This window comes from Oryx dammah, unplaced genomic scaffold (genome assembly GCF_014754425.2).
Source record: "Oryx dammah isolate SB20612 unplaced genomic scaffold, SCBI_Odam_1.1 HiC_scaffold_14, whole genome shotgun sequence".
NCBI lineage: Eukaryota > Metazoa > Chordata > Mammalia > Artiodactyla > Bovidae > Oryx > Oryx dammah.
The window spans coordinates 20,229,004-20,256,173 of record NW_024070198.1 but is presented as its reverse complement, the minus strand read 5'-3'; the positions used below and the strand labels follow the sequence as shown (position 1 = coordinate 20,256,173).

General features: G+C 41.1%; 1 protein-coding gene, 1 non-coding gene and 1 pseudogene across 2 annotated transcripts in view; all 3 read left to right on the top strand.

Moving 5' to 3' along the window:
• The first annotated feature begins 1,479 nt into the window (after nt 1-1,479).
• Nucleotides 1,480-2,837, top strand: LOC120873528 (annotated as a pseudogene).
• A 1,040-nt stretch (nt 2,838-3,877) lies between these two features.
• The window catches only part of LOC120873527 (cytochrome P450 2C23-like), a 29,779-nt gene continuing 6,486 nt past the window's right edge, over nt 3,878-27,170 (top strand). Inside the window, exons 1-6 of the mRNA XM_040254210.1 lie at nt 3,878-4,257; nt 6,223-6,385; nt 21,612-21,761; nt 22,583-22,743; nt 23,251-23,427; nt 26,473-26,614. Coding sequence (XP_040110144.1) covers nt 4,075-4,257; nt 6,223-6,385; nt 21,612-21,761; nt 22,583-22,743; nt 23,251-23,427; nt 26,473-26,614 — 976 coding nt within the window. The 5' untranslated portion in view covers nt 3,878-4,074. The remainder of the gene's footprint in view (nt 4,258-6,222; nt 6,386-21,611; nt 21,762-22,582; nt 22,744-23,250; nt 23,428-26,472; nt 26,615-27,170) is intronic.
• On the top strand, nt 25,000-25,106 carry LOC120873999. Its single transcript, XR_005723573.1, has one exon. It is a non-coding gene; the product is annotated as a U6 spliceosomal RNA (small nuclear RNA).

Here is a 27,170-nt window from a genome sequence, read left to right as displayed (position 1 = left end):
AGTCCAACGTTTTCAAGCATTTCAAAGTCCATAATTGACCTCATTGTGTAATGTCTGCAAACAGATGTTTGCAAGCAACTCAGAATAATCATCAGTGGATGCTGATTTCACAGAAGGTGCTGGAAGGACTACAGCAGTGTATATGAAAGTGTTAGCTGCCCAGTCCTGTCTGACTGTGCAATCCCATCGACTGTAGCCCACCAGGCTCCTCTGTCCATGGAATTCCAGGCAAGAATACTGGAGTGGGTAGCTGTTCCCTTCTCCAGGGGATCTTCCCAACTCCGGGATCAAACCTGAGTTTCCCACATTGTAGGCAGATTCTTTTACTATTTGAGTCTCCAGGGAAGCCCATGTATATGTATACATATATGTATATGGGTTTCCCTGGTGGCTCAACTGATAAAGAATCCACCTGCAATGCAGGAGACCCAGGTTCAGTCCCTGAGTTGGGCAGATCCCCTGGGGAAGGGAATAGCTACCCACTGCAGTATTCTGGTCTGGAGAATTCCATGGACTATATATAGTCCACGGGGTCGCAAAGAGTCGGACAGGACTGAGCAACGTTCACACTTCAAGCTAATTACCTCTACCTAGGTTCTTCATGCCCAAACCTATCACTGGCTGTAGCCCCACATGTAACGCATATATGAATGCAGCCTAATAAGGTTGTTTAATGGAAGCAAATAGTCTGCTGTGGAAAAATAGAGTTCTGGAATTAGAGAAAAATAGTAAAGCTGAAACAATTTAATGAATTTTAGTGCTAACTTGGCTCCCACTTCTTTTCCTCGGGTTTTCCTACATCAGTGCAAAGGTGATACTTTCCTCTTCCACCTGCTTGTTGAGGGCAGATTGCATTTCCTAGAACCAACCACAACCATATCTTTCACCCCTCATTCTCTTCTGTAGTGTGCCCACCACCACTTCCCCATCAAGAAAGGAAACCTAATTCCTATCTGTTTGGACTGGGGTTGGCTTTTGGGAATTAATTGCAATGAATAAAATGGGTCTAATGTTTTCTATAATATATAGTAGGAAACCACAGTAGATTTTTTTAGATTTTTGAAAAAGATTTATTATAACAAATTTGCCATAAAATAATGTCTAGATTCTGAGACATTGCTATTAATAGTAAGATTTATCTCAAAGAATAAATCAGCAAAGCATTAATTATCTTAAATACAAATACAAATGAGAACAGTTATCAAATACCAACTAGGTAATCATTTTATTATGGTAAAATATACATGAAGTATATCATTTTAACATTTTAAAATGTACGGGTCAGTGGCATTAAGCACAATCACAACTTTGTACAATCATCACCATTATCCATTTCTAGAACTTTTAAAAAAATTCGCTATATTAACAAAAATTTTCCCACAAGGCCCTTTACTGGTTCGTGGGCTGATTAAACCAAAAGTGCAGTGTTGTGGCTACTGCCAGGAGTGATTCTCGCCTTCACCTGTGCCAGTCCTCACTATGAACAGAAGAGCAGATTACTTGGTTACTGAGGAAGAGATCAGTCTTACTAGAGGACCATCAGGCCTGGGCTTCAACATCATCGATAGGACAGATCAGCAGTATGTCTCCAATGACAGTAGCATCTTCATCAGCCACATCAAAGAACAGGGCTGTGGCCCTGGATGGATGGCTGCAGGAGGGTGATAAGATCTGCTCGGTCAATGGCCGAGACCTAAAGAATCTGCTGCACCAGGATGCCATAGACCTTTTCCGTAATGCAAGCTATGCTGTGTCCCTGAGAGTGCAGCACAGGTTACAGGTGCAGGATAGGACCAGTTTAGTTCAGTCGCTCAGTCATGTCCGACTCTGTGACCCCATGAATCGCAGCACGCCAGGCCTCCCTGTCCATCACCAACTCCCGGAGTTCACCCAGACTCATGTGCATCAAGTCGGCGGTGCCATCCAGCCATCTCATCCTCTGTTGTCCCCTTCTCCTCCTGCCCGCAATCCCCCCCAGCATCAGGGTCTTTTCCAGTGAGTCAACTCTTCACATGAAGTGGCCAAAGTATTGGAGTTTCAGCTTCAGCATCATTCCTTTCAAAGAACACCCAGGACTGATCTTCAGAATTGACTGGTTGGATCTCCTTGCAGTCCAAGGGACTCTCAAGAGTCTTCTCCAACACCACAGTCCAAAAGCATCAATTCTTCGGCGCTCAGCTTTCTTCACAGTCCAACTCTCACATCCATACGTGACCAGTGGAAAAACCATAGCCTTGACTAGACAGACCTTTGTTGACAAAGTAATGTCTCTGCTTTTGAATATGCTATCTAGGTTGGTCATAACTTTCCTTCCAAGGAGTAAGCGTCTTTCAATTTCATGGCTGCAGTCACCATCTGCAGTGATTTTGGAGCCCCCCAAAATAGTCTGACACTGTTTCCTCTGTTTCCCCATCTATTTCCCATGAAGTGATGGGACCAGATGCCATAATCTTCGTTTTCTGAATGTTGAGCTTTAAGCCAACTTTTTCACTCTCCTCTTTCACTTTCATCAAGAGGCTTTTTAGTTCCTCTTCACTTTCTGCCGTAAGGGTGGTGTCATCTGCATATCTGAGGTTATTGATATTTCTCCCGGCAATCTTGATTCCAGTTTGTGCTTCTTCCAGCCTAGCATTTCTCATGATGTACTCTGCACAGAACTTAAATAAGCAGGGTGACAGTATACAGCCTTGACGTACTCCTTTTCCTATTTGGAACCAGAATGGGCCCATAGGACCTCAAAGTGAAGGGGAGCCAAGTGGTATCACCATAACTGTGGTGCTGGTGCCTTTGCTCTCACCGTGGTAGCAACCTGGGCCTTCACGAGATCCCAGCAATAACTTTGAAAAACTTGCTTGCTTCCAGTGTTCCCAGAGAAGACATGTTTCTCTCTTTCTCTCAACCTCCTCTCCTGACAGTCTTCCATAACTTGCCCTCTACATAGCCAGCTCATAATTTAAAGAGACTGCTACCCAACGAGAATCTTCCTATTCAAAATCTCTGAGTCCTCATATTCTTATGGGAGAGTAAAGGCGTTGTTTGAAGGAAACCTGAAAGAAGGACTTGCCTAGAAAAGAGAGTTATATATTTTACTAGGACCGCCAATAAAAGTTCAGCTACATCCTCAAAAATGGGAAAGGTCCAGTCTTCCCATCACCCTGCAGTATTCCTTTTTTTCTTACCTGGTGTGCGTCAAACGCCAGCTGTAATAAGAGGAAAAAAGGATTTTTCTCTTAAATTTCCTACAAGGAAAGTACCAGATTGTTTCACTCTAGTATTTCATCAAACTTTTTAGGAAAAATAACATGAATCTTTTAATTAAAACTTTAAAAACTCATTTATTAAAAAGAAAAAATGGAACATTTGCCAAATTACTTTATCTGGCTATCATAAATCTGATGTTAAAACCAGACAAACACATTACAGAGAACAGAATTGCAAACCAATAGTCTACATGTACATAAGTACAGAAATCCATAACAAAGTAATGGCAGATCAAATGTTTTACTACATCATGAGAAAGAAGAGCTGTCCATCCTAGGAATATAAGGTTAGTTTAACACTTTAAAAAACAATCATTATAGATTGCAATTTAAAAATTTGGTTAGCTTTTTAAAAATTATTGAAGTATAGTTGCTATACAATATTATACATTACAGGCATACAATATAGTGGTTTGCAAATTTCAAGGGTTATACTTTTTATAGTTATAAAATATTGGCTATATTCTCCATGTTGTACCATACGTCTTGGTAGTTTATTTTATACCTAATAGTTTGTACCTCTAAATCCCCCAGCTTTATAGTTAATGTATCGTTAGTGCTGAAAGGAAATAGTACATGTAATGGAGAGGCTTAAAAATCAAAAATTGCAGATTTTGTGAATGAGAGGTAGGAAAGATGAATCCATCCCAATCTCAAGCTTCAGGAAGGTAAATACGGCCAAAACCAGTTCCAGGTTGTTTGTTTCCTAAGTCCAAGAACTCAGACCAGCCTTTGACTTACAAATCATACCCTGGGTGTGTACAAAACTTTGCTAACAAGCAACCCAAACAGTTACTAACACCGAGTAACCAAGATGGAACGACTGGAAATCACTACTCTTGCTCTTGTGATTTGTGTCACTTGCCTGGTTTTTCTTTTTGTGTGGAAGAAAAGTCACAAAGGTTTGGGAAAGCTCCCTCCTGGTCCAACTCCCCTTCCCATCATTGGGAATCTGATGCAACTAAACCTCAAGGACATCCCTGCATCTCTTTCCAAGGTAAGGGGGTTCTATTCGGGGCTGGTCATCTCCAGATAAAGGGGAGTCACCTTCAGATTATCTTTGTGTCATCTTTAAGTTTTCTTATTAATAGTTTTACTCACTGCTAAGGCACTTTGGTGTATCTATTTCTGTATTACAAGACAGGTGTTCTCCCCCACCCCCTTTATTTTTTTCTGAATTGGATCACTTTAGAGGTGATAGTGAAGTGTGTTAACCTGATCTGAGGATTGAATTCTAGTGAATGGGAAAATTCTGAAGTCAGAACATATTTTAACCAAAAGTCTTCTAATCCTCTCTGCAGATAACACAAACCAAAAGACAAGCAAATGTAAAAAAAAAGTAAATAATGTCCTTTTATATTATTATTACTATTTCAGACTAATCTATGGGATAATTTGTGATCCTCCTCTTGAAGAGTGATCCTCACGCCTTGCTCTGACACAGCTCAGCTCTGCTCCCTGAGTGACATTCACTCCTTTGAGTTCACTGTGCAAGTATACATTCTCCAAAAATTCCCTAATTACTGTCATCTGACCAATGAATAAAGAAAGTACGATGTGCACGCACACACACACACACGCAGGAATATTATTTCCAGTTAATGAAGGAGGAAATCCTGTCACTGACAACAACATGGATGAACCTTGAGAATATCCTAAATTATAGAAGCCAGACACCAAAGGACAAATACTGTATGAACTCACATGGGGACTCTCAAAGAGTCATAGAAGTAGGGAGTAGAATGGTGGTTGCCAGGGACGGGGGGGAGGAAGAGAAATAGGGTGATGTTCAACATTGCTGTAAAAAAGGAAAGTCAAGTTGCCATAGCTAAAAGGGAATGGAATCCAGGGCATAAGCTGGAGAATTGGGCCTTTTTTGAAGCATGGAAAGTCATTTATATTAACAGAAAACTATGTATATGGGTACAGATACAAGTGAACAAGAAACTATGGTAGAAGCACATGGACATTCTCTTCTATTATTTCTATTATCTCTGTGAATTACGGAGCAACATCATCAGCTGAGGGTGAGGTTGGAAGAGAAGGGCCTGATATTTTGTGCCCCAAAATACAGAAAGACACTCCTTCAGAGGAACCAAGAAAATAGTTTCATTTTCCTTGGACAGAGAAAATAAAGTGGCAAAAGTCTCTACCATTTAAGTGTAAGTTTTTAAAAGTGTAGGAATGGCAGAAAGAAAAGAGGTGGCAATTTCAGTGAGTTTTGCCATTTAAAAATTTTACTTAAAAAAATGGAAGATTGCAATATGCATATGGATCTTTAAATGTAATTTTATTTGTTTTCAACTATTTAGAACATGAACATGTTTCCATACCATCATACATCTTCACATAAGTACTTTCAAATGGCTACTTTAAATTCACATGCATGGATGTAAAATACATTTGAAAACGAATCCCTAGCTGGCAGCTGTTTTAGTACTCTATTTTTCCCCTTGACACAATGCTATCATAAATATATAGATCTCATTCTTTTTAATACCTACTAAGTAAGCTCTCTTTCTCTTATCATGTCTGCTTCTTTCTCATCTTTAGTTTTATCTTAAATGTCACCTCCTCATAGAATTTTCATCTATTTTATTGTTTTCCCATTATCATCTAGCATAAGTACATTCTTTACCACTTTCATAGAATCATGTGCAGCTTGTATTGCAAATGTAGTTTGTTTTATGCCTGTTACTTCCACTAGACTCTAAGTTCCATGAGGGTTCCCGGCACAATGTCTGACAGAATATAATTGCTTAGTGAATATTTATATTGCTCAATGGTTGCATGTATAGCTGAAGGAAAGAATGAATCCATGACTGTAGCCCAGGTTAAATTACTGAAAGGAACTTAATGGAGCAAAGTCTAAGCTACGTGTGAATCATTAGTTAATTCTCGCTGAAGCCTCCAATGGAGAGATTTCACAATAGCCCTTATAGTTGTTTGCATCTCTTTACAGCTGGCCAAACAATATGGCCCTGTTTACACTCTGTACCTTGGATCCCAGACCACGGTGGTCTTACATGGATATGAGGCGGTGAAGGAAGCTCTAATTGACCAAGGTGATGAATTCCTTGGCAGAGCACGTATTCCTATTATTGACGATACCCAGAGAGGATACGGTATGTTTCAAAATACAAGTTAATTCTTTTTAGCAAAAAAGTGTGATTAACCTAATGAGTGTCTGTTTTGCAACAAGCAATAAATTAGATGCTGCAGTACTGCACTGCAGTTCAGATACTAACTACTCAGAGTTAGTCCATACTCCACATGTTAAGTATGTGTGTGTCTCTGTGTGTGTGCGCGTGCACGCGCATGCTAAGTTGCTTCAGTCATGTCCCATTTTTTGTGACCCTATGGACTGTGGCCTGCTAGACTTCTCTGTTCATGGAATTCCCCAGCCAAGAATACTGGAGAGGGTTGCCATGCCCTTCTCCAGGGGATCTTCCCGACACAGGAATCAAACCCAGGTCTCTTATGTCTCCTACAATGGCAGGCAGTTTCTTTACCACTGGTGACCACCTGGTAAGCCTTACGTTAAGGGCATCGTTCTCCAAAAGACTACCCTCGCTTCTGATGTCAGCCACAAGTCCAGGGGTCTCCAGATTACCCACACTTATAACCAGCTGGCTAAAAATGCAGGGTTTCCATGACCCCCTAGGTTCAATAATTCACTGGAATGACTCACAGAACTCAGGAAGATGCCATACTTAGAATCACAATTCTATTACATATGAAAGCTACAAATGGAGAGACACATTGGACAAGGTTTAGGAGTGCCCCAAATGCAGAGCTTCTATATTCTCTTGCAAGAAATCAGAATGCGTTACTCATTCAATGTGTTGGTATATTCACCAACCCAGAATCTCATCAGAGCTTTGGTGTCTGGAGGTTTTCACTGGAACTTCATTACTTGAGCACAGTTGATTGATTGATTGGACATCCGATAGAACTCAGTCTCTAGCTTCTTCCATTCCTTGAAAGCCCTAAGATCTGGCTGATATCACTTGGGTGAAAGCTTCAGTTCTCTAAATACAAAGTTCATCTTTCTGGCATGGCCAACTCCATCTTGACACTGTTTAGGAATCTACCATGAGTCACCTCTTTATCATAAACTCAAGTGTGATCCCAGAGGCTCAGCATGAATAACAAACTTCTGTGTTAGAAGTGGAAAAATCCAAGGATTTAGAAGCTGTGTCCCATGAATGGGGACAAAAAACACATTTTTTTTTTTTTGGTACAACAGATACTCTGATAATTCTATTGAGATAAACATCAAAAACAGACTCCAAGTTCCCTTTAAGGTAAATCTGCAAATATGATTGTGATTTTAAAAAAAGCAATCTGGGAACATTTTGAAAATAACAGTTGTTACCCAAAGGTCTTAGGATTTAGAGAGCCATGCTTAGGGTGTCATTTCACAGGGTACAAAGATTGCGGTGGCATAGTGGCAGCAACAACAAACAGATGACTAGGTACAGAAATTGCTGTGTTTTCAATGTCAGCTCCTGGTTTGGGGCTGGTGGAGGGGTGGAGAGGTGGGAGTGAGGGGGTGGAGAGAGGGTGGTAAGATCAGAGCGGTAACACACAGAGCTACAATGGTACTTAGTCAAGCTCAAGTTCTTCAGTGGGACAACAGGCTCACAGATAATTATTTTCTTACTATGTTTCAAAACTTAGACATATGAAGTATTACACAATAAAACAAACCTAGGACAGCCTGAAAATCTCCTCTAATCCATTTAAAATCATAAAATTGCAAGCCCCAAAGAAATAGAAACTTAATTCTTTTCAAAGCATATTTATGAATAATTAATTAAATATTATGCAGTGTACTAAGTGATGAAAAAGAAACAACTTTTAATCTCTCTTACATTAGATATACATGCTTACCTAAAGAAACAACCAAACCTTCCCTCTATTTCTTCCCTTTTTTAAAAAAACAAGTTGATGCCGTTGGCTGTGTGTGAGCTTTGGAATTAATTTTCTATTTATTTATATTTGTATCTGCAGAGTCTTCACTGCTGTACAGGCTTTTCCCTAGTTGCAGCGAGTGGGGCGACTCCTAGTTGTGGTGTGTGGGCTTCGCATAGCAGTGGCTTCTCTTGTTGGGGAGCACGGGCTCGAGGGCACGCAGGCTTCTGTAGTTGTACCATGTGGGCTCAGTAGTTGCAGGTCCTGGTCTCTAGGGCACAGACTCAATACTTGTGGTGCACAGGATTTTTTGCTCTGTGGCATGTGGGATATATCCCAGCTAGGGATTGAACCCATGTCTCCAGCATTGGCAGGCAGACTCTTTACCACTACCACCAGGGAAATCCTGAAATTAATTTTTAATTGGAGCAGAAGGTATTGGGCTTGATTGAGCTCAGCTCAGTTCAGTTCAGTTGCTCAGTCATGTCCAGCTCTTTGGAGATCCCATGAACTGCAGCATGCCAGGCCTCCCTGTCCATCACCAACTCCCGGAGTTTACTCAAACTCATGTTCATTGAGTTGGTGATGCCATCCAGCCATCTCATCCTCTCGTCCCCTTCTCCTCCTGCCCCTAATCCCTCCCAGCATCAGAGTCTTTTCCAGTGAGTCAACTCTTCACATAAGGTGGCCAAAGTATTGGAGTTTCAGCTTCAGCATCAGTCCTCCCAATGAACATCCAGGACTTATCTCCTTTAGGATGGATTGGTTGGATCTCCTTGCAGTCCAAGGGACTGTCAAGAGTCTTCTCCAACACCACAGTTCAAAAGCATCAATTCTTTGGCGCTCAGCTTTCTTCACAGTCCAACTCTCACATCCATACATGACCACAGGAAAAACCATAGCCTTGACTAGATGGACCTTTGTTAACAAAGTAATGTCTCTGCTTTTTAATATGCTGTCTAGGCTGATCATAACTTTCCTTCCAAGGAGTAAGTGTCTTTTAATTTCATGGCTGCCATCACCATCTGCAGTGATTTTGGAGCCAAAAAAATAAAGTCTGACACTATTTCCACTGTTTCCCCATCTATTTGCCATGAAGTGATGGAACCAGGTGACATGATCTTCGTTTTCTGAATTGTTGAGCTTTAAGCCAACTTTTTCACTCTCCTCTTTCACTTTCATCAAGAGGCTTTTTAGTTCCTCTTCACTTTCTGCCATAAGGGTGGTGTCATCTGCATATCTGAGGTTATTGATATTTCTCCCAGCAATCTTGATTTCAGCTTGTGTTTCTTCCAGCCCAGTGTTTCTCATGATGTATATAAGTTTCTGCATATAAGTTAAATAAGGAGGGTGACAATATACAGCCTTGACGTACTCCTTTTCCTATTTGGAAGCAGTCTGTTGTTCCATGTTCAGTTCTAACTGTTGCTTCCTGATCTGCATACAGGTTTCTCAAGAGGCAGGTCAGGTGGTCTGGTAGTCCCATCTCTTAAAGAATTTCCCACAGTTTCTTGTGATCCACACAGTCAAAAGCTTTGGCATAGTCAATAAAGCAGAAAGAGATGTTTTTTTGGAATTCTCTTGCTTTTTCGATGATCTGTCAATTTGATGTTGGCAATTTGATCTCTGATTCCTGTGCCTTTTCTAAAACCAGCTTGAACATCTGGAAGTTCATGGTTCATGTATTGCTGAAGCCTGGCTTGGAGAATTTTGAGCATTACTTTCCTAGCATGTGAGATAAGTGCAATTGTGTGATTGAGCTCAAGAGGGAGAAAAAAATTGCTGTTTTCACAACTCTGAGAATATTGGTTTTTCAACCTTCCTATAAAATTATTGTTACAGGCTTCTCACTTGCCTGTAATGGGAACTGGTGATTGGTTGGTTTAGTCACTACCTTGTGTCCAACTCTTGTGACCCCATGTGCCAGGAGCCAGCATGAGGAACTCCACCCGTGGCAAAGGTCATGAGCAAGGAGGCTCGGCATACACAAAGGCGGGATCAAACCTCAGGAGACCCCCTGTTCCCAAGCATCTACCCCCAAAACCAGAGTCTGCCTACTTTACTGCTTCATGCTCTCACCTACACCTCTGACTTTACGGGGAGCTGTCCCCCACCACCTCTCTCTGAGAAGGAGTTAACTTAGAGCTCCAGTTAATAAATTCCTGGGCGTGACAAGAGTGTTTCAACTTACAAACTCCTCTGAAAGTTCTGTAGCTTGCCTGACAGGTTCATCCGGCCACATGTGATTGTTCACAGCCTCCCAACCGTGAGAGGCACAAGATGCTTTAAACTTTCTAAATACAGACTCTTTTGAGAAGTTAGAAAATTATTAGTATAGTATTAGTGGTGAAGGGTTTTCATTTGTTGGGCCAATATTTGCTGCCAAGTCTCCATATTCCCTGCCCTTATACACATAAAGGAATATAACTAGCATATAGGAGAAATAGGTATTAACCTTTGATATTAATCATGTTAAACTTTAGGCTGACTAAATTCCTTTCTTAATAGTAACCCACTGCACCTTCACCCTATAGGAATGCAACTTTATCTGGTGCCTGGTTTAAGAAAAATCACCCCTGGAAAATAGGTTTTCTGGTTGACTGACCATTATGAGAAAGAAAGGGCCATAAAATGTAAGCAGGCCTCATGGCCAGAAGATGATGTAAAGCCACGTAAGACCTTTTGTATACATTTATATGAAGCACCTGATTTTGATAAAGGTCAGGTCTGCTGACCATGCGTGACTTTGTATTCTATCTCTATGTATAACAAAAAGTATATAAGCAAACCTGGAAAATAAAGAAAATGGATCAGTTCCTGGAAAGACTGATTCCCCCGTGTCTTGTTCTCCGTTTTCCTGGCTGAATTCCCATCTGGAGCGTGGATGCCCACCAAGCCTGCTAATTATGCCTGGTCTTCTAAGATCTGACCGGGAGGCCTTAGTGTCTCCTCTCCTTCAGGAGAATGGAAAGATGCCCGTGGCCTATGTAGGTGGTGCAAACCTCTTGTCTCAAGGTTTTATTGGTATTCCACATAAACCAAGTTATTCAGCCCCTTTTCTCCACTGATTTTTCCCACTGAGCTATCCTTATTAAGTCTCTCTTTATATCTTTAATTAATACTTAATTAAGCTATTGTTTTCCTGATCGCCGACGCCATCTCCCCTTTGAATTCCCTGGATCCACCAGCGCTGGACCCCAGCACCCATGGACTGTGACCTGCCAGGCTCCTAGCCTATAGGATTCTCTAGGCAAGAATACTGGAGTGGGTTGCCATTAATTCAGCTTTTCTTTTCCTAAAACTTTCTATCCTGGAAAATAACAAAGAGAAAAACCGTTCATGGGTATTTTAGTTTTCCTTCTGCATTAGTTTCCTGGGGCTGTCATAATAAAGTACCAAAAATTGGGTACAAACCGTAGGAGGACAGAATTTTATTGTCTTACAGTTTTGGAGTCTAGAAATCTAAGATCAAGACGTTAATGAGGTTGGTTCATTCTAAGAGCTGTGAGGAAGAAAAGGTTTCATGCTTCTCTCCTAGCTTCTGGTGCTTTTCTGGTAAACTGTTTTGTTCCTTGACTCGTAGATGTATCACCTTAATCTCTGATTCATGTTCACATGGCATTCTCTGTTGTTTGCATGTCTCTGTGTCCAAGTTTCCCCTTTCTAGAAGCATACAGTCATGTTTGAACATTCTTTGGCATTGCCTTTCTTTGGGATTGGAATGAAAACTGACCTTTGCAAGTCCTGTGACCACTGCTGAGTTTCCAAGTTTGCTGGCATATTGAGTGCACCACTGTAACAACATCATCTTTTAGGATCTGGAATAGCTCAACTGGAATTTCATCACCTCCACTAGCTTTGTCTGTAGTGATGCTTCCTAAGGCCCACTTGACTTCACATTCCAGGATGTCTGGCTCTAGCTGAGTGATCACACCATCATGGTTATCTGAGTCATGAAGATCTTTTTTGTATAGTTCTTCTGTGTATCCTTGCCACCTCTTCTTACTGTCTTCTGCTTCTGTTAGGTCCATACCATTTCTGTCTTTTATTGTACCCATCTTTGCATGAAATGTTCCCTTGGTATCTCTAGCTTTCTTGAAGAGATCTCTAGTCTTTCCCATCCTATTGTTTTCCTCTATTTCTTTGCATTGATCACCAAGGAAGGCTTTCTTATTCTCCCTGCTATTCTTTGGAACTCTAAATTCAAATGGGTATATCTTTCCTTTTCTCCTTTGCCTTTTGTGTCTTTTCTTTTCTCAGCTATTTGTCAGGCCTCCTCAGACAGCCATTTTGCCTTTTTGTGTTTTTTTTTTTCTTTGCCTTGGGGATGGTCTTGATCACTGCCTCCTGTACAATGTCATGAACCTTTGTCCATAGTTCTTCAGGCACTCTATCAGATCTAATCCCTTGAATCTATTTGTCACTTCCACTGTATAATCATAAGGTATTTAATTTAGGTCATACCTGAATGGTCTAGTGGTTTTCCCTACTGTCTTCAACTTAAGTCTGAATTCGGCAATAAGGAGTTCATGATCTGAGCTACAGTCAGCTCCCAGTCTTGTTTTTGCTCTTTGTATAGAGCTTCTCCATCTTTGGCTGCAAAGAATATAATCAATCTGATTTTGACATTGACCATCTGGTGATGTCCTTGTGTAGTCTTCTCTTGTGTTGTTAGAAGAGTGTGTTTGCTATGACCAGTGCTTTCTCTTGGTTTACTATGACCATTAAGTGAACTGTGAACATTCAGATGTTCAAAATGGATTTAGAAAAGGGAGAGGAACCAGAGATCAAATTGCCAACATCCACTGGATCATCAAAAAAGCAAAAAAGAGAGTTCCAGAAAAACGTCTACTGCTGCTTTGTTGACGATGCCAAAGCCTTTGACTGTGTATATCGTAACAAACTGTGGAAAATTCTTAAAGAGATGGGAATACCAGACCACCTTACCTGCCTCCTGAGAAATCTGTATGAAGGTCAAGAAGCAATAGTTAGAACTAGACATGGAACAACAGACTGGTTCCAAATTGGGAAAGGAGTACGTCAAGGCTGTATATTGTCACCCTGCTTATTTAACTTATATGGAGAGTACATCAAGAGAAATGCTGGGCTGGATGAAGCACAAACTAGAATCAAGACTGCTGGGAAAAATATCAATAACCTCAGATATGCAGATGACACCACCCTTATGGCAGAAAGTGAAGAGGAACTGAAGAGCCTCTTGATGAAAGTGAAACAGGAGAGTGAAAAAGTTGGCTTAAAGCTCAACATTCAGAAAACTAAGATCATGGCATCTGATTCCATCACTTCATGGCATAGATGGGGAAACAATGGAAACAGTGACAGACTTTATTTTTTTGGCTCCAAAATCACTGCAGGTGGTGACTGCAGCCATGAAATTAAAAGACGCTTACTCCTTGGAAGGAAAGTTATGACCAACCTAGACAGCCTGTTAAAAAGCAGAGACGTTACTTTGCCAACAAAGGTCTGTCTAGTCAAAGCTATGGTTTTTCCAGTAGTTGTGTATCGATGTGGGAGTTGGACCATAAAGAAAGCTGAGTGCTGTAGAATTGATGCTTTTGAACTGTGGTGTTGGAGAAGACTCTTGAGAGTGCCTTGGACAGCAAGGAGATCCAACCAGTCCATCCTAAAGGAGATCAGTCCTGGGTGTTCATTGGAAGGACTGATGCTGAAGCTGAAACTCCAATACTTTGGCCACCTAATGCGAAGAACTGACTCATCTGAAAAGACCCTGATGCTGGAAAAGATTGAAGGCAGGAGGAGAAGGGGCTGTCAGAGGATGAGAAGTTTGGATGGTATCACCCATTCTATGGATGTGTGTTTGAGCAAGCTCCGGGAGTTGGTGATGGACAGGGAAGCCTGGCTTGCTGCAGTCCATGGGTTGCAAACAGTCAGACACAACTGAGCAACTGAACCTAATTGAACAGTCATATTGGATTGTACCCACCCTAATCTCATTTTGCTTCCCTCATAGCTCAGTTGGTAAAGAATCTGCCTCCAATGCAGGAGACCCCAGTTCGATTCCTGATTTGGGAAGATCCGCTGGAGAACAAATAGGCTGCCCTCTCCAGTATTCTTGGGCTTCCCTATGGCTCAGCTGGTAAAGAATCTGCCTGCAATGCAGGAGACCTGGGTTTGATCCCTGTGTTGGGAAGATCCCCTGGAGAAGGGAAAGGCTACCCACTCCAGTATGTTGGCCTGGAGAATTCCATGGACTGTATAGTCTATGGGGTCGCAAAGAGTCGGACACGACTGAGTGACTTTCACTTTCACTAATCTTGTTTTAACTTGATTACCTCTGCAAAGATCCTATTTCCAAATAAGGTCGTTATATTGGCTGTAATGACCTTATTTAGAAGTAAGGCTGTAATTCATAGATACCAGGACCAGGACATCAGCAGTATTTTGAGGGGAAACAATTCAACCAATAACAGCTTTGTAAATGAAATATCTACTAAAGTGCTAGATAGCTTTCTGGCCTAGTGATCTTTGAACTCTGTAGTACAGCACTGCAGATTTTGTGTCTGACTAATCAAGTTGTTGAAATATTTCCTGTTAACCATCAACTTTTGGAAGGAATGATGCTAAGGTGAAACTCCAGTACTTTGGCCACTTCATGCGAAGAGTTGACTCATTGGAAAAAACTTTGATGCTGGGAGGGATTAGGGGCAGGAAGAGAAGGGGACGACAGAGGATGAGATGGCTGGATGGCATAACTGACTCGATGGATGTGAATCTGAGCGAACTCCAGGAGTTGGTGATAGACAGGGAGAACTGGTATGCTGCAATTCATGGGGTCACAAAGAGTCGGACACGACTGAGCAACTGAACTGAACTGAACCATCAACTCACTATTTTACCCAGTGTCTCAATCTTTAAACATTTATCTAATTGACGGATTGCAACGGCTCAAGTCCTTTCTTACCTTACTCATTCAATCTATATACCAGTTTTAGATGCCATTGTTCACTCACTAAAATACAAAATTTAAAATAACTTAGTACTCTTAAAGGTATGGCTAAATAGCCATTCATTCTTTCCCTAATGCTGCTGCTGCTGCTGCTAAGTCACTTCAGTTGTGTCTGACTCTGTGCGACCCCATAGACAGCAGCCCACCAGGCTCCCCCGTCCCTGGGATTTTCCAAGGAAGAACACTGGAGTGGGTTGCCATTGCCTTCTCTTCATTCTTTCCCTGGAGGAGTGCAGATGCTATAACATTTTTGGAAAGTAATCTACTGTATCTATGGGCATATAAACTGTAGACACCTATTAAGGAACCTAGTTTACATAAATAGAAGTAAACAGCTATGTAATCATTCACCCATGCACATACTTGCCCGAAAACAGTGAGTGTGGAGAGGGCATTGCTTCCCTGGAACACTACCCACTAGCAGGAATGCAGGTGTGATAAAGAAGTATATGTTTTAAAATATATTTACATTATAGGTATACATTCTGAACAAAGTGAGAAAAATAGGAAAGTATTCCAGTTATCCCTTGTGTAACAAACCACCCCAGACTTGGATGTAAAACAGTACCCTCCACCCCCCAGCCTTTTTTAATGCTCAGGGACTCTGTGATCAGGAATTTGAGTTAGGCATAGTGGAAGTGGCTTTTCTCTGATCCACAAGGCCTTGGGCCTTAGCAGATATCCTTTTGTTTTTCCCAAATAAAGCTGCTAAGGGTGATTTGGTTCAAATAGCTGAGGGCTGAAATCACCTGGAGGCTTCTTCACTTACAAGTCTGGCTTTTGGGCAAGGATGACCCAAAGGTTGAGCTCAGCTGGGCCTGTCAACGGAGCATCTGCCAGTGGCCTGCCCATGTAGCTTGGGCTTCTCGCTGGTACCTGGAGTCCAGGAGGGGGCATCCTGAGGAATTATGTGAGCATTCCAAGCTGTGAAGCTTCTTCAGACTAAATCTCAGAACATAGAACCATTGTATTCATTGCAAGTAATTCCCAAAAGCCAACCCTAATCCAAATGGACAGGAATTAGGTTTCCTTTCTTGATGGGGAAGTGGTGGTGGGCACACTACAGAAGCGAAATGAAGGGTGAGAGATATGGTTGTGGTTCACTCTGGAAAAGCAATCTGCCCTTAACAAACAGGTAGAAGAGGAAAGTGTCACCTTAGCACTGATACAAGAAAACCTGACAAATAGAAGTTTAAGTGGGAGCCAAGTGTTCCTGCAGTGGAGGCTAGAATTAGAGAGACTTCTGCACTGAGTCACAGACAGTTCAGTTCAGTTCAGTTCAGTCACTCAGTCGTGTCCGACTCTTTGCGACCCCATGAATCGCAGCACGCCAGGCCTCCCTGTCCATCACCATCTCCGGGAGTTCACTCAGACTCACGTCCATCGAGTCCGTGATGCCATCCAGCCATCTCATCCTCTGTAGTCCCCTTCTCCTCCTGCCCCCAATCCCTCCCAGCATCAGAGTCTTTTCCAATGAGTCAACTCTTCACATGAGGTGGCCAAAGTACTGGAGCTTCAGTTTTAGCATCATTACTTCCAAAGAAATCCCAGGGTTGATCTCCTTCAGAATGGACTGGTTGGATCTCCTTGCAGTCCAAGGGACTCTCAAGAGTCTTCTCCAATACCACAGTTCAAAAGCATCAATTCTTCGGTGCTCAGCCTTCTTCACAGTCCAACTCTCACATCCATACATGACCACAGGAAGAACCATAGCCTTGACTAGGCGGACCTTAGTCGGCAAAGTAATGTCTCTGCTTTTGAATATACTGTCTAGGTTGGTCATAACTTTTCTTCCAAGGAGTAAGCATCTTTTAATTTCATGGCTGCAGTCACCATCTGCAGTGATTTTGGAGCCCAAAAGAATAAAGCCTGACACTGTTTCCACTGTTTCCCCATCTATTTCCCATGAAGTGATGGGACCAGATGCCATGATCTTCGTTTTCTGAATGTTGAGCTTTAAGCCAACTTTATCATTCTCCTCTTTCACTTTCATCAAGAGGCTTTTTAGCTCCTCTTCACTTTCTGCCATAAGGGTGGTGTCACCTGCATATCTGAGGTTATTGATATTTCTCCTTGCAATCTTGATTCCAGCTTGTGCTTCATCCAGCCCAGCCCAGGATGTACTCTGCATATAAGTTAAATAAGCAGGGTGACAATATATAGCCTTGAGTCACAGACAACCCTGGACCAAAGCTGAACTCCCTTCATGGAAAAGAAGAGACTGACTTCTGTGTGTGAGCTTCATATGTATAATCTCAGATCTCGACTCCCCAAAAGCTTTTGAATTTGGAAATAGGGATATAGGTTCAGTCACTGGGTCAGAAAGATCCTCTGGAGAAGGAAATGGCAACCCACTCCAGTATTCTTGCCTGGGAAATGCCATGGACAGAGGAGCCTGGCAGGCTACAGTCCATAGGGTCACTGAGTTGGACACAACTTAATGATTACACAACAACAACAAGATGTCAGATTTCCCTCTGAAATAGATATTATCAAGATCCTTGACCTTAAACTTTTAACTGACAGCATCAGTGAATCAAAGCAGCTTTCATATAGCTCACTTACTGTAATCAGTTCCTAGAAAATATTTTAGCACTCTCCCGCCATCACCTTTACCTGGCATCTACTCCAGCCCTGAAAGAATTCAACCATCTTCTCTGTGTTTGTACTCAGAAGATAAACATAGCTAGAGAAATTCTCTCCACAATTACGCTGACTTCTCTTTAAATTAATACCTTTAAACCTCAATTAGCCACTTACTACATGTTTCTCTGTCTGGGTCCTTTTTCTACTCTGTGAGACTCTTCATTCCTCGTATTCACAGCCCCACTATGCATTTCCTCTCTTAGAACCATTGTATCGTAACTCATTGTAACAACAGAAGCATCAGAAAGGAATTTTCTCAGTTTCTTAACATTTTATCTGTAGGTCTATCTGCCTCTGCACCCATATTCTGCTTTTTTCCCTGTGTTACAATAGACAAAGTGTCCACATGTGCCCCAGATCCTATAGCATCTCACCTTCCCAAGGATCTTACTTCTTTGGTAATGCCTTCTCCATCCCAGATTATCCATCGCTCTCTTCTTGTCTTAAAAGCCACTTGCCTTTTCCCCTTATTTGCCCTGGTTCCCAGTGCTACAAATACTGCAGGCTGAAATTCCCACAGCTGGCTCTGGCTGAGATCAACCAAAGAGAGGAACTGGCAAGAGGCTGGGGAATGGAAGGAGAGCCAGAGGTCCCCCTGTCTGTGCCTCAGATAGCATCTCTTACAAGAGCTACATGTCCCCCATAACTCCAGCTCCTTCAAAACAGGACCACTCTGGTTCCAATTCTGGCCAGGTAACCCCAGCCATTGAGCTCCTTTGTCCCTTCTATGGGAAGATGGCAGCAGTTTTCTTCTGTTGATAATTATCAGTTGTCTGGCTGTCCCTGGTTTAACCTCTCAGTGTTTCCATCACCCTAAAACAAATTCCCTGGATTAAATTTCCTTTGTTTGAAATACTTAGGCTTCTCTTTTCTTGGTTGGACTGTGACTGATAAACTCACTCTCCACTGGACCATTCCCAGGAGCATGTGAATATTCCATAGCACTCACCTCACAAGCCGCTTTAGTTACTGTCCCAGGTTTATTGCCCCTTAACAGCCAAACTTCTCCAGAGAGACGTTCACAATGATGGAGCAATTTGTAGAAACTGTCTTGAGAGAGAATACAAGGTGTGGGAAAATATGAACATTCACAGTAGTAATATTTTTAGGATCTGCTATATGCATAGCAGGTGTCAACTAAACAAAAGTGCACAACATGAGAGCTGTGAGTTCACTTTTATTTGGGGACTTACTGAGGCCTAGAGTCCAGGAGACAGCCCCTCAGATAGCTCTGAAGAACTCTGCAGAACTAGACGCGGAGGTCAGTATATAAAATGATTCGGTGAAGGGGGTACTTACAATCAACACCCACCTCGGTAGAAGGCTGCTCCTAGTCACAAGAATCAGATGTCTTCTCAAGTGATTTTAGTGCTTTTGTAAGGATGAGAAAATGAATGAAATTGAGTTCATAAAATTTTCTCCTGAAAATATCTAACTATATGAAGGCCCATTCTGTCTGTTTCCCCAGAGCACAGGGTACCTCATCCCTGATCTCCACCCTGAATGCCTTTCAGTGACTGCAGTGGCTAATGCTCTAACCCTTGTAGAGCGGGATGGTGAGCAAAATGCCTTTGTTGGCACAGGAGAGCAATGAAAATTTATTAAATAAAAGGAAGAATAAATGAAGCGCAAAAGATATGGCAATATTTGAAAGTCTAATTAAGGATTAAATAAATAATTTTGCCACACTTATGACTGCCTTTTGATTTAAAGATGATGTAAAAACAGTTAAAAATTTGAAGAGATGAAAATATTCCTAAAGTTCAATAATAATGTTACTATCAATAATTATTATAAATGTTAGACATTATAATAATTGGATTACTATTGACTTGAATTATTATTGTAATAACTATAATTATATAATAGCTAATTTTTATTAAATACTTCTTGTGTGCCAGATACCATGCTAGGGGTTTCACATGTATTACCGTGTTCAGTTACGACGATGGCCCCATGAGGAGGATATTTGTTATTTCCATTCAACAGATGAAAAGTTGAGGCAACAGAAGTTAATTGCTCATCCAAATTAGAAACTTTTGGAGCAGACTTGAATTCAGTTTGCCTAACTCTAGAGCCCAGAACCAATAACCATAATCCATAGTCTTAATAAACTAATCTCTGTTTTAAATTTTTGATTTTTTTTTTTTTTTTTGGTTCAGAGTTAGAGCCAAGGGGGAGAATGATGGAAAGTTTTGAGGAGTTTAAAGGTATCATAATGAGACTGGGTGGGGAGGTAGGAGGTTGTTTTTGTTGTTGTTCAGTCGCTAAGTCCTGTTCAACTCTGTGACCCTATGGACTGCAGCACACCAGGCTTCCCTGACCTTCATTATCTCCCTGAGTTTACTCACTCTCATGCCCATTGAGTCAGTGATGCCATCCAACCATCTCATCCTCTGTCATCCCCTTCTCCTTTTGCCCTCAGTCTTTTCCAGCACTAGGGTCTTTCCAAATGAATCAGCTCTTTGCATCAGGTGGCCAAAGTATTGGAGATTCAGCTTTAGCATCAGTCTTCCCAATGAATATCCAGGACTGATTTCCTTTAAGATTGACTGGTTTGATTTCCTTGCTGTCCAAGGGACTCTCATGAGTCTTTTCCAACACCACAGTTCGAAAGCATCAATTCTCTGGCACTCAGCCTTCTTTATGGTGAGAGATGGGTATAGGGAAATCCATTGAATGCTTTTTAGCACCAGAAAAATTGTCCTCATGTTTGATTTTGAGGAACCTAGAAACTCTAAATCCAGGAAACTGGTTTGAGATGATCATAACCTTAGAAGCTGAAGTGTGGTAGTGTAGTTTGAATTGACAAGAAGGGACAGATGAAAAAGACATTTTGAAGGTGGCATCGACAGGATTTACCAAATGCAGCTGTATAGGGTAAGAGGGATGTGAAAATGCCCTGAGGTTTGGGTTTGGGGTACTAGGAAACTGGTAGTACATTGAGAGAAATAGGAAATTCAGGACATATACAGAGGAAGACATGAAAAAGCATTGGGTGTGAACATACTGAGTTCCTTCTAGTTCAGATTAGCTAACAGCTGTAGTAAATTTGGAGGTGCATAGAAATGCATATTCCCTATTGCTCTGCTTTGCAGTTGCTTGTCCTCAAATAGGGGCTTCCTTAGTGGCTCGGACCTTAAAGAATCCGCCTGCAATGCAGGAGACCTAGGTTCGTTACCCCAAGTTGGGAAGATCCCCTGGAGAAGGGAATGGCTACCCACTCTAGTAGCTCAGCTGGTAAAGAATCTGCCTGTAATGCTGGAGACCTGGATTCAATCCCTAGGTTGGGAAGATCCCCTGCAGAAGGGAACAGCTACCCACTCCAGTATTCTGGCCTGGAGAATTCCATGGACAGAGAAGCCTGGTGGGTTACAGTCCGTGGGGTCGCAAATCCTCTAGTAGAGGAAGTCATGGGTAGAACTAAACCACAAGTCAGAGGGATATTAAGTACAAAAACAGACACTCAGGAGAGGGGTTTGTGAGAACACAAGCCAGTCTTTACCATCTTTAACAAAACCAGACAGATGGCCCTTCCCACACTTGGGAATGTTCCCTAAGTGCCAATGATCCTGTCTCCGTCACCTCTGTCCTCTGTTGACCAGAACTTGGGTTTTATTTGCTTTATGACAAATATTTTACCCAAACTAAAGAATACGTTGTGCTCTTCAAAGGCCAGTTGCTAAATTCCTGATAAGGGGCAGTGGGCACAGTGCAGGGTGGACACAAGAGATCAGCTTCTGGGGATTTCTGATTCTGTGATGCAAAACCACTTTTCTGCTCTTTGCTTCTTCTCCTAGGACTCTTTTTCAGCAATGGAGACACATGGAAGCAAATGCGCCGCTTCTCCCTTATGACCCTAAGGGACTTTGGGATGGGGAAGAGGAGCCTCGAGGAGAGGATCCAGGAGGAGGCCCAGTTTCTGGTGGAGGAGCTCAGGAAATCAGAGGGTGTGTTCCATGGACCATCTTTTGGGCCAAGGGGCTACTGCACACACAGCCCTTCCCACCAAAGCTCCTCCTTCAGGAGATGCTCAGCAGTCCACAATCTGCTCTATTAACCAGGGCATTAACAAGGAAAAGCGGGACAGGAGGAAAATGACTCAAAGCTGTTACTTAGGATCCTTGAATCCCTTTGTTTGGATTCATCTCCCAACTTCAGCACTTACTGGATGTGTAAATTTGGGCAAGTTATTTAATTTCTCTAAGGTGCAGTTTCCTCATCTGAAAAATGCGGCTAAAAATCAAACCTCAGATTGAGGGTTGGATAATACAGTTTGCAAAACATTTACACAGTATCCAGTATGTGGTAAATATTCTATAATATTACTTGCTCCTCTTATGACTATTACCATATTCACCGAATAATATAAACCCTGGTAGCTCAGATGTTAAAGTGTCTGCCTGCAATGTGGGAGACCCGGGTTTGATCCCTGGGTCGGGAAGATCCCCTGGAAAAGGAAATGGCAACCCACTCCAGTATTCTGGCCTGGAGAATTCTATGGAGGGAGGAGCCTGGTGGGCTACAGTCCATGGGGTCGCAAAGAGTCGGACACATGAGTGACTTCTGAGAGAGAGAGAGAGTAGTAGCATAGTATAATACTGTAGAGCATATAGTATTATTAGTAGAAGATGCTTACATCCTAATTTGAAGAAGTTTAGAGAAAATAAAATATAAGTATCATCTGAGGAAGAGGGAGGCCATCTTCTTGAAACCCTAACGCAGGCTGATGAAGATTCTAAATGTTAGAGTTGTTTTTTCTTCACACCAGCTCAGCCCTTTAACCCCGCTCTCACCCTGTCCTGTGCTACCTGCAACGTGATCTGCTCCATCCTCTTCAATGAACGTTTCCACTACAACGATAAGACCCTTCACTCCCTGCTGGATTTGTTAAATAAAAATTTTAATCGAGTAAGCTCTCTCTGGAACCAGGTAAGGCCAAGTCTCCATTTACCCTTGCCCTTGACCTCTTGGGCATACTGGGAGCCCACAAGCAGGATAAAGAGCTGCAAGCTGCCCACCTTGTCCCATGAGCATGCACCAAGGCAAGCACTGCCCCGACCTTCCATGTGTGTCTTGTCAAGTGGATTAGTACAGTGTCACTTAGACCAGCACCTATGAAGGCTGCCTTCTGCTCGCTTCTGTGTGGTGATTCCCTCAAAAGAAGACGTCGTGTTCCCAGTTCCCTGCATTTCTTTCAAGGCTCCTGTGCACATTCTCCCCCTCTCTTACTCTGAGGTTGGCTGAGGGTGGTTGAGCAGAAGATGAGAAGGGGCGACTCTCGTGTATGTGATGGTCATCCTCCCTTCTCTTTAGCTTGAAAGCTGGAGGAAGGGATTCTCCTTGGCCAGACCCTGCAGAGAGTTCAGTGCTCCACTTTGAAACCCTGGTGTCTCTTCACAAACTGAATTGCTTGTGTGTTTTTTGTTCTCATTTTAGATTTACAATCTATGGCCAAAACTCATAAAGCCTCTCCCTGGAGAGCACAGAGCATTTTCAAAAAGGCTTAAGAGTGTTCACTACTTTATTCTGGAGAAAGTGAAGGAGCATCAAAAGTCCCTGAATCATAATAACCCTCGAGACTACATTGACTGTTTCCTCAGCAGGATGGAGCAGGTATTGTACATGACATCTTTCCCTGATACTATATTTTATCAGTCTATGGGAATGCAGGAAAGCATAATCACACCATGTAGGTAATTCTTGATATTTTGATATCTTGTGGCAATGAGGTATGCTATTAACAATAGTAGAAATTTTTCATAATGCAGAAATTTTAAAAGAGGAAAAGCCCTCTTTTTCCTTCATATTTCTTTTTTCTTTTTAAAATTTATTTATTTTAAGTGAAACAAAGATATATATTTTAACAATAAAAGGTACAATTCAAAAAGAAGATAGACATCATAAACTTTTAGACAACTTAACAACAAAGAAACAAAAATACATAAAGCAAAAATCAGAAGAAACATAATGGAAAAGAAAAAATATACAATCATAGTGAGAATTATTAACATTTCTCTGAGAATATTTTATCAAGTGCAGAAAAAATCAGAATAGAAGCATCTTGAATGATGTCATTAATAATATAAATGTAATACATTTGTATTTAATTAATTTATATTAATAGGGCCTCCTTGTGGCTCAGGCAGTAAAGTGTCTGCCTGCAGTGTGGGAGACCCGGGTTTGATCCCTGGGTTGGGAAGATCCCCTGGAGAACAAAATGGCAACCCACTCCAGTACTCTTGCCTGGAAAATTCCACTGACTGAGGAGCCTGTTAGGCTACAGTCCATGGGGTCGCAAAGAGTCGGACACTACTGAGCAACTTCGCATAATCATATCCTCCACAAATATATTAAAAATTTTGTATTTCATGTGTTGTTATTAGATGTCCATAGGACATTTAGAAAAATTGGCAATAAGATAAACTTTACTAAATTTCAAAAAGTAGAATTCTTTTTTTGTGTGTGTGCTTCAGTTATACATATACACATATATTATTTTTGAAGTTATTTCCCATTATAGGTTATTTCAAGATATTGACTATAGTTCCCTGTGCTACACATAAGCCTTTGTGGCTTGTTGCATATCTATTTTTCTAAATTAGAAATTTAGTATTCTATTCATACTAAGTCAAACAAGTGGAATCAAAATGTCATAAATATTTTAGTTCGGCAAAAACTCGTAAGTTTTCTAAAAATATATATATTATACATATTATTTCCTTTTATTTATATTTACTTCCTGTACTTGGACACTAGCATTTAATGAAATCTTCTCTGTATATATTTATGATGAGCTACATATATGTGTATATATGCATGTTTCTGAGCATATATTTTTCTTAATGTGGCTAAAAGACACACATATCTTCTTTACACACCCATAGTCTGCCATTGTTTGCCACAATGTTTCCCAGGGAGTATGTCATAGACCAATACATTATAAAAACTGGATTGTGTTTTCCCATGGAACAATTTCGTTATTTGAAACTAATGATGGATAAAAGATTCTAAAAAAATACATTATAATTAACCATCGGTGGTCTTAAACATATTGAATAGCAAGTATCACACAGCCATCAGCTGTTAGAACATCACTGGCTAAGATACCAGCATCAATGTCCATGAGAACATCAGCAGGAAAACAGTCAAAACTGTGACAAACAATAGACTGCAAAAGGATATTCAGTGCTCATTTTGGCAGCCCATACACTGAAATTGGAATGATACAGAGAAGATTAGCATGGCCTCTGTGCAAGGATGACACACAAATTTGTGAAGTGTTCCATATTTTTGTTGTGTGCACAAAACTTTTAACCAATGTAATTTCAATTTTTGTGTTTCTGAAAAAAAGGATATTTCAATATATATACATATGTAACAACTTAAAATCTGAAAATAATTCTTTGAGCCCTGTAAAATTAACCTTGTTTATGCCAAAGTTCGGCTTCCCCAGTAAAGCGTTATTTCAGATGGTAAAGAACCTGCCTGCAAAGCAGGCAAACCCAGGTTTGATCTCTGGGTTGGGAAGATCCCCTGAAGAAGGGAATGGCTGCTCACTCCAGTATTCTTGCCTGGAGAATTTCATGGATAGAGGAATGTGGCAGGCTACAAGTCCATAGGATTGCAAAGAGTTGGACACAACTGAGCAACTAATACTTTGACTTTCATGCCAAAATTCCCCAAATATACATAAATAAGCAAAAGAAAAACACTGTGCAATTGTATCATAAGTGTGCAAGTTATAGCAAACAGTTAATTACTAATAACCTGTTTCATCTTCTTAATCTCTGGGAGGGCTAATTTAGAAAGCTTGACTTCCTTAGAAAACATGCTGAAGGCAGGCATAACGATGCTCTCTTTTCTTCTCAGAAGTTTCCCTGGAGTTAGTAGAGACATTCAAGCTCACTCCACTTATCAACAATGTGCATTGAAATATCCTCTTCATTCTGATGGAAAAGTTTGTTGTTGGCCCTCAGAGGACTAGATGTTTGTCTGGGAAAGAGAAAACAAAAATAGCTAGGTTTTTAATTCAGTCCTTTAAAAATTTTCCTTCATACCAACTCTCTACCAGTCCCTGGTGGTTGGTAAAAGGAGTACTACCCTGAAATTTCCTTTCATAGCACTCATCATAGTTTAACAAAATATTTAATTGACCTCTATATTCTTCACTACAATACTCTAAAGGGCTGGGGTAGTATCGATTTCCCATACTTTGTATCCCTGGTCTGAAAGAAACAGACCAGTTCCAAACCAGTGATTTCTCTACACTGTGCTCACATTGAATTTATCATCTAGTCTTTTTCATTAAATATAATAAAAGAAGATTCATTAACTGAGTGTTTGTATATAAGAAGAATTGTTTTAAGGCCTTCCATTCAGTATCTCTTTTCATCTTTACAATAACCCTATGAGGTATATTCTGTTCTATATCCCAGTTTTACAAATGATGAAGTTGAGTAAAGAGGTAAGGTAACTTGTCAAGGGCATATATCTGATCATTGACTAACCTGGGATTTGAACCAGAAGTTTCAATTCCATGACTGATTTTTAAAAATCTACTACCGTACCATGCAGAAAATGAAGCTTATTACTAGTGATGGGGTGTGATCATGGAGCTCTGATAAACCGTTGCCTTCTTTTTAACTCTGCCATCTACAGGAAAAACAAAACCCAGAGTCTGAATTTCACTTGGAAAACTTGGCAACCTGTGGATCAAATCTGTTTTCAGCAGGAGTAGAGACAACCACTGCCACCCTGAGTTATGGGTTCCTGCTCCTAATGAAATACCCTGAGGTTCAAGGTACAGCAAATATCTTGAGTATTTACTTAGGATAAAATAGGAGCTCCTGGCACTCATGAAGGTGGGAAGGTACTACTGTCTGTGACAATTTATCTTTCTCTGGACAGTCTTGGCAAGTATCATGCATAGGGCCACCCATGTGGTTTGGTTTTACAGATCAAAATGATATCAAATGATGCTGATAAGGAAGAGAGACCATTACGAATCAAAGACTTTTTAAGTTTAAAAGCAAAGGAGCTTCTGAATCCCAGCTCTTCTATATATGATAAAATGTTGAAGAGTCAGCCCAATTTAGATGAGGGATGCATGGGTTCCCATTTTGGATTCTCATTCTCAGCCACCAATACCTGACTGTGTGATCTCAAACAAGTTATTTCACTTCACAGGCCTTTGTTTTTTCATCTTGAAAATGGATCAGTCTCCCCAAAGGGGATTTTTAGCTCCAATATAATTTAAAATTCAAAAATGAAATTATACTAGCTTTACTAGATTTTCTCAATCATGTTCTCAGAGCACAGGTCTTAGAAACCCAGTGTTTATTTTGTTCAACAAAATG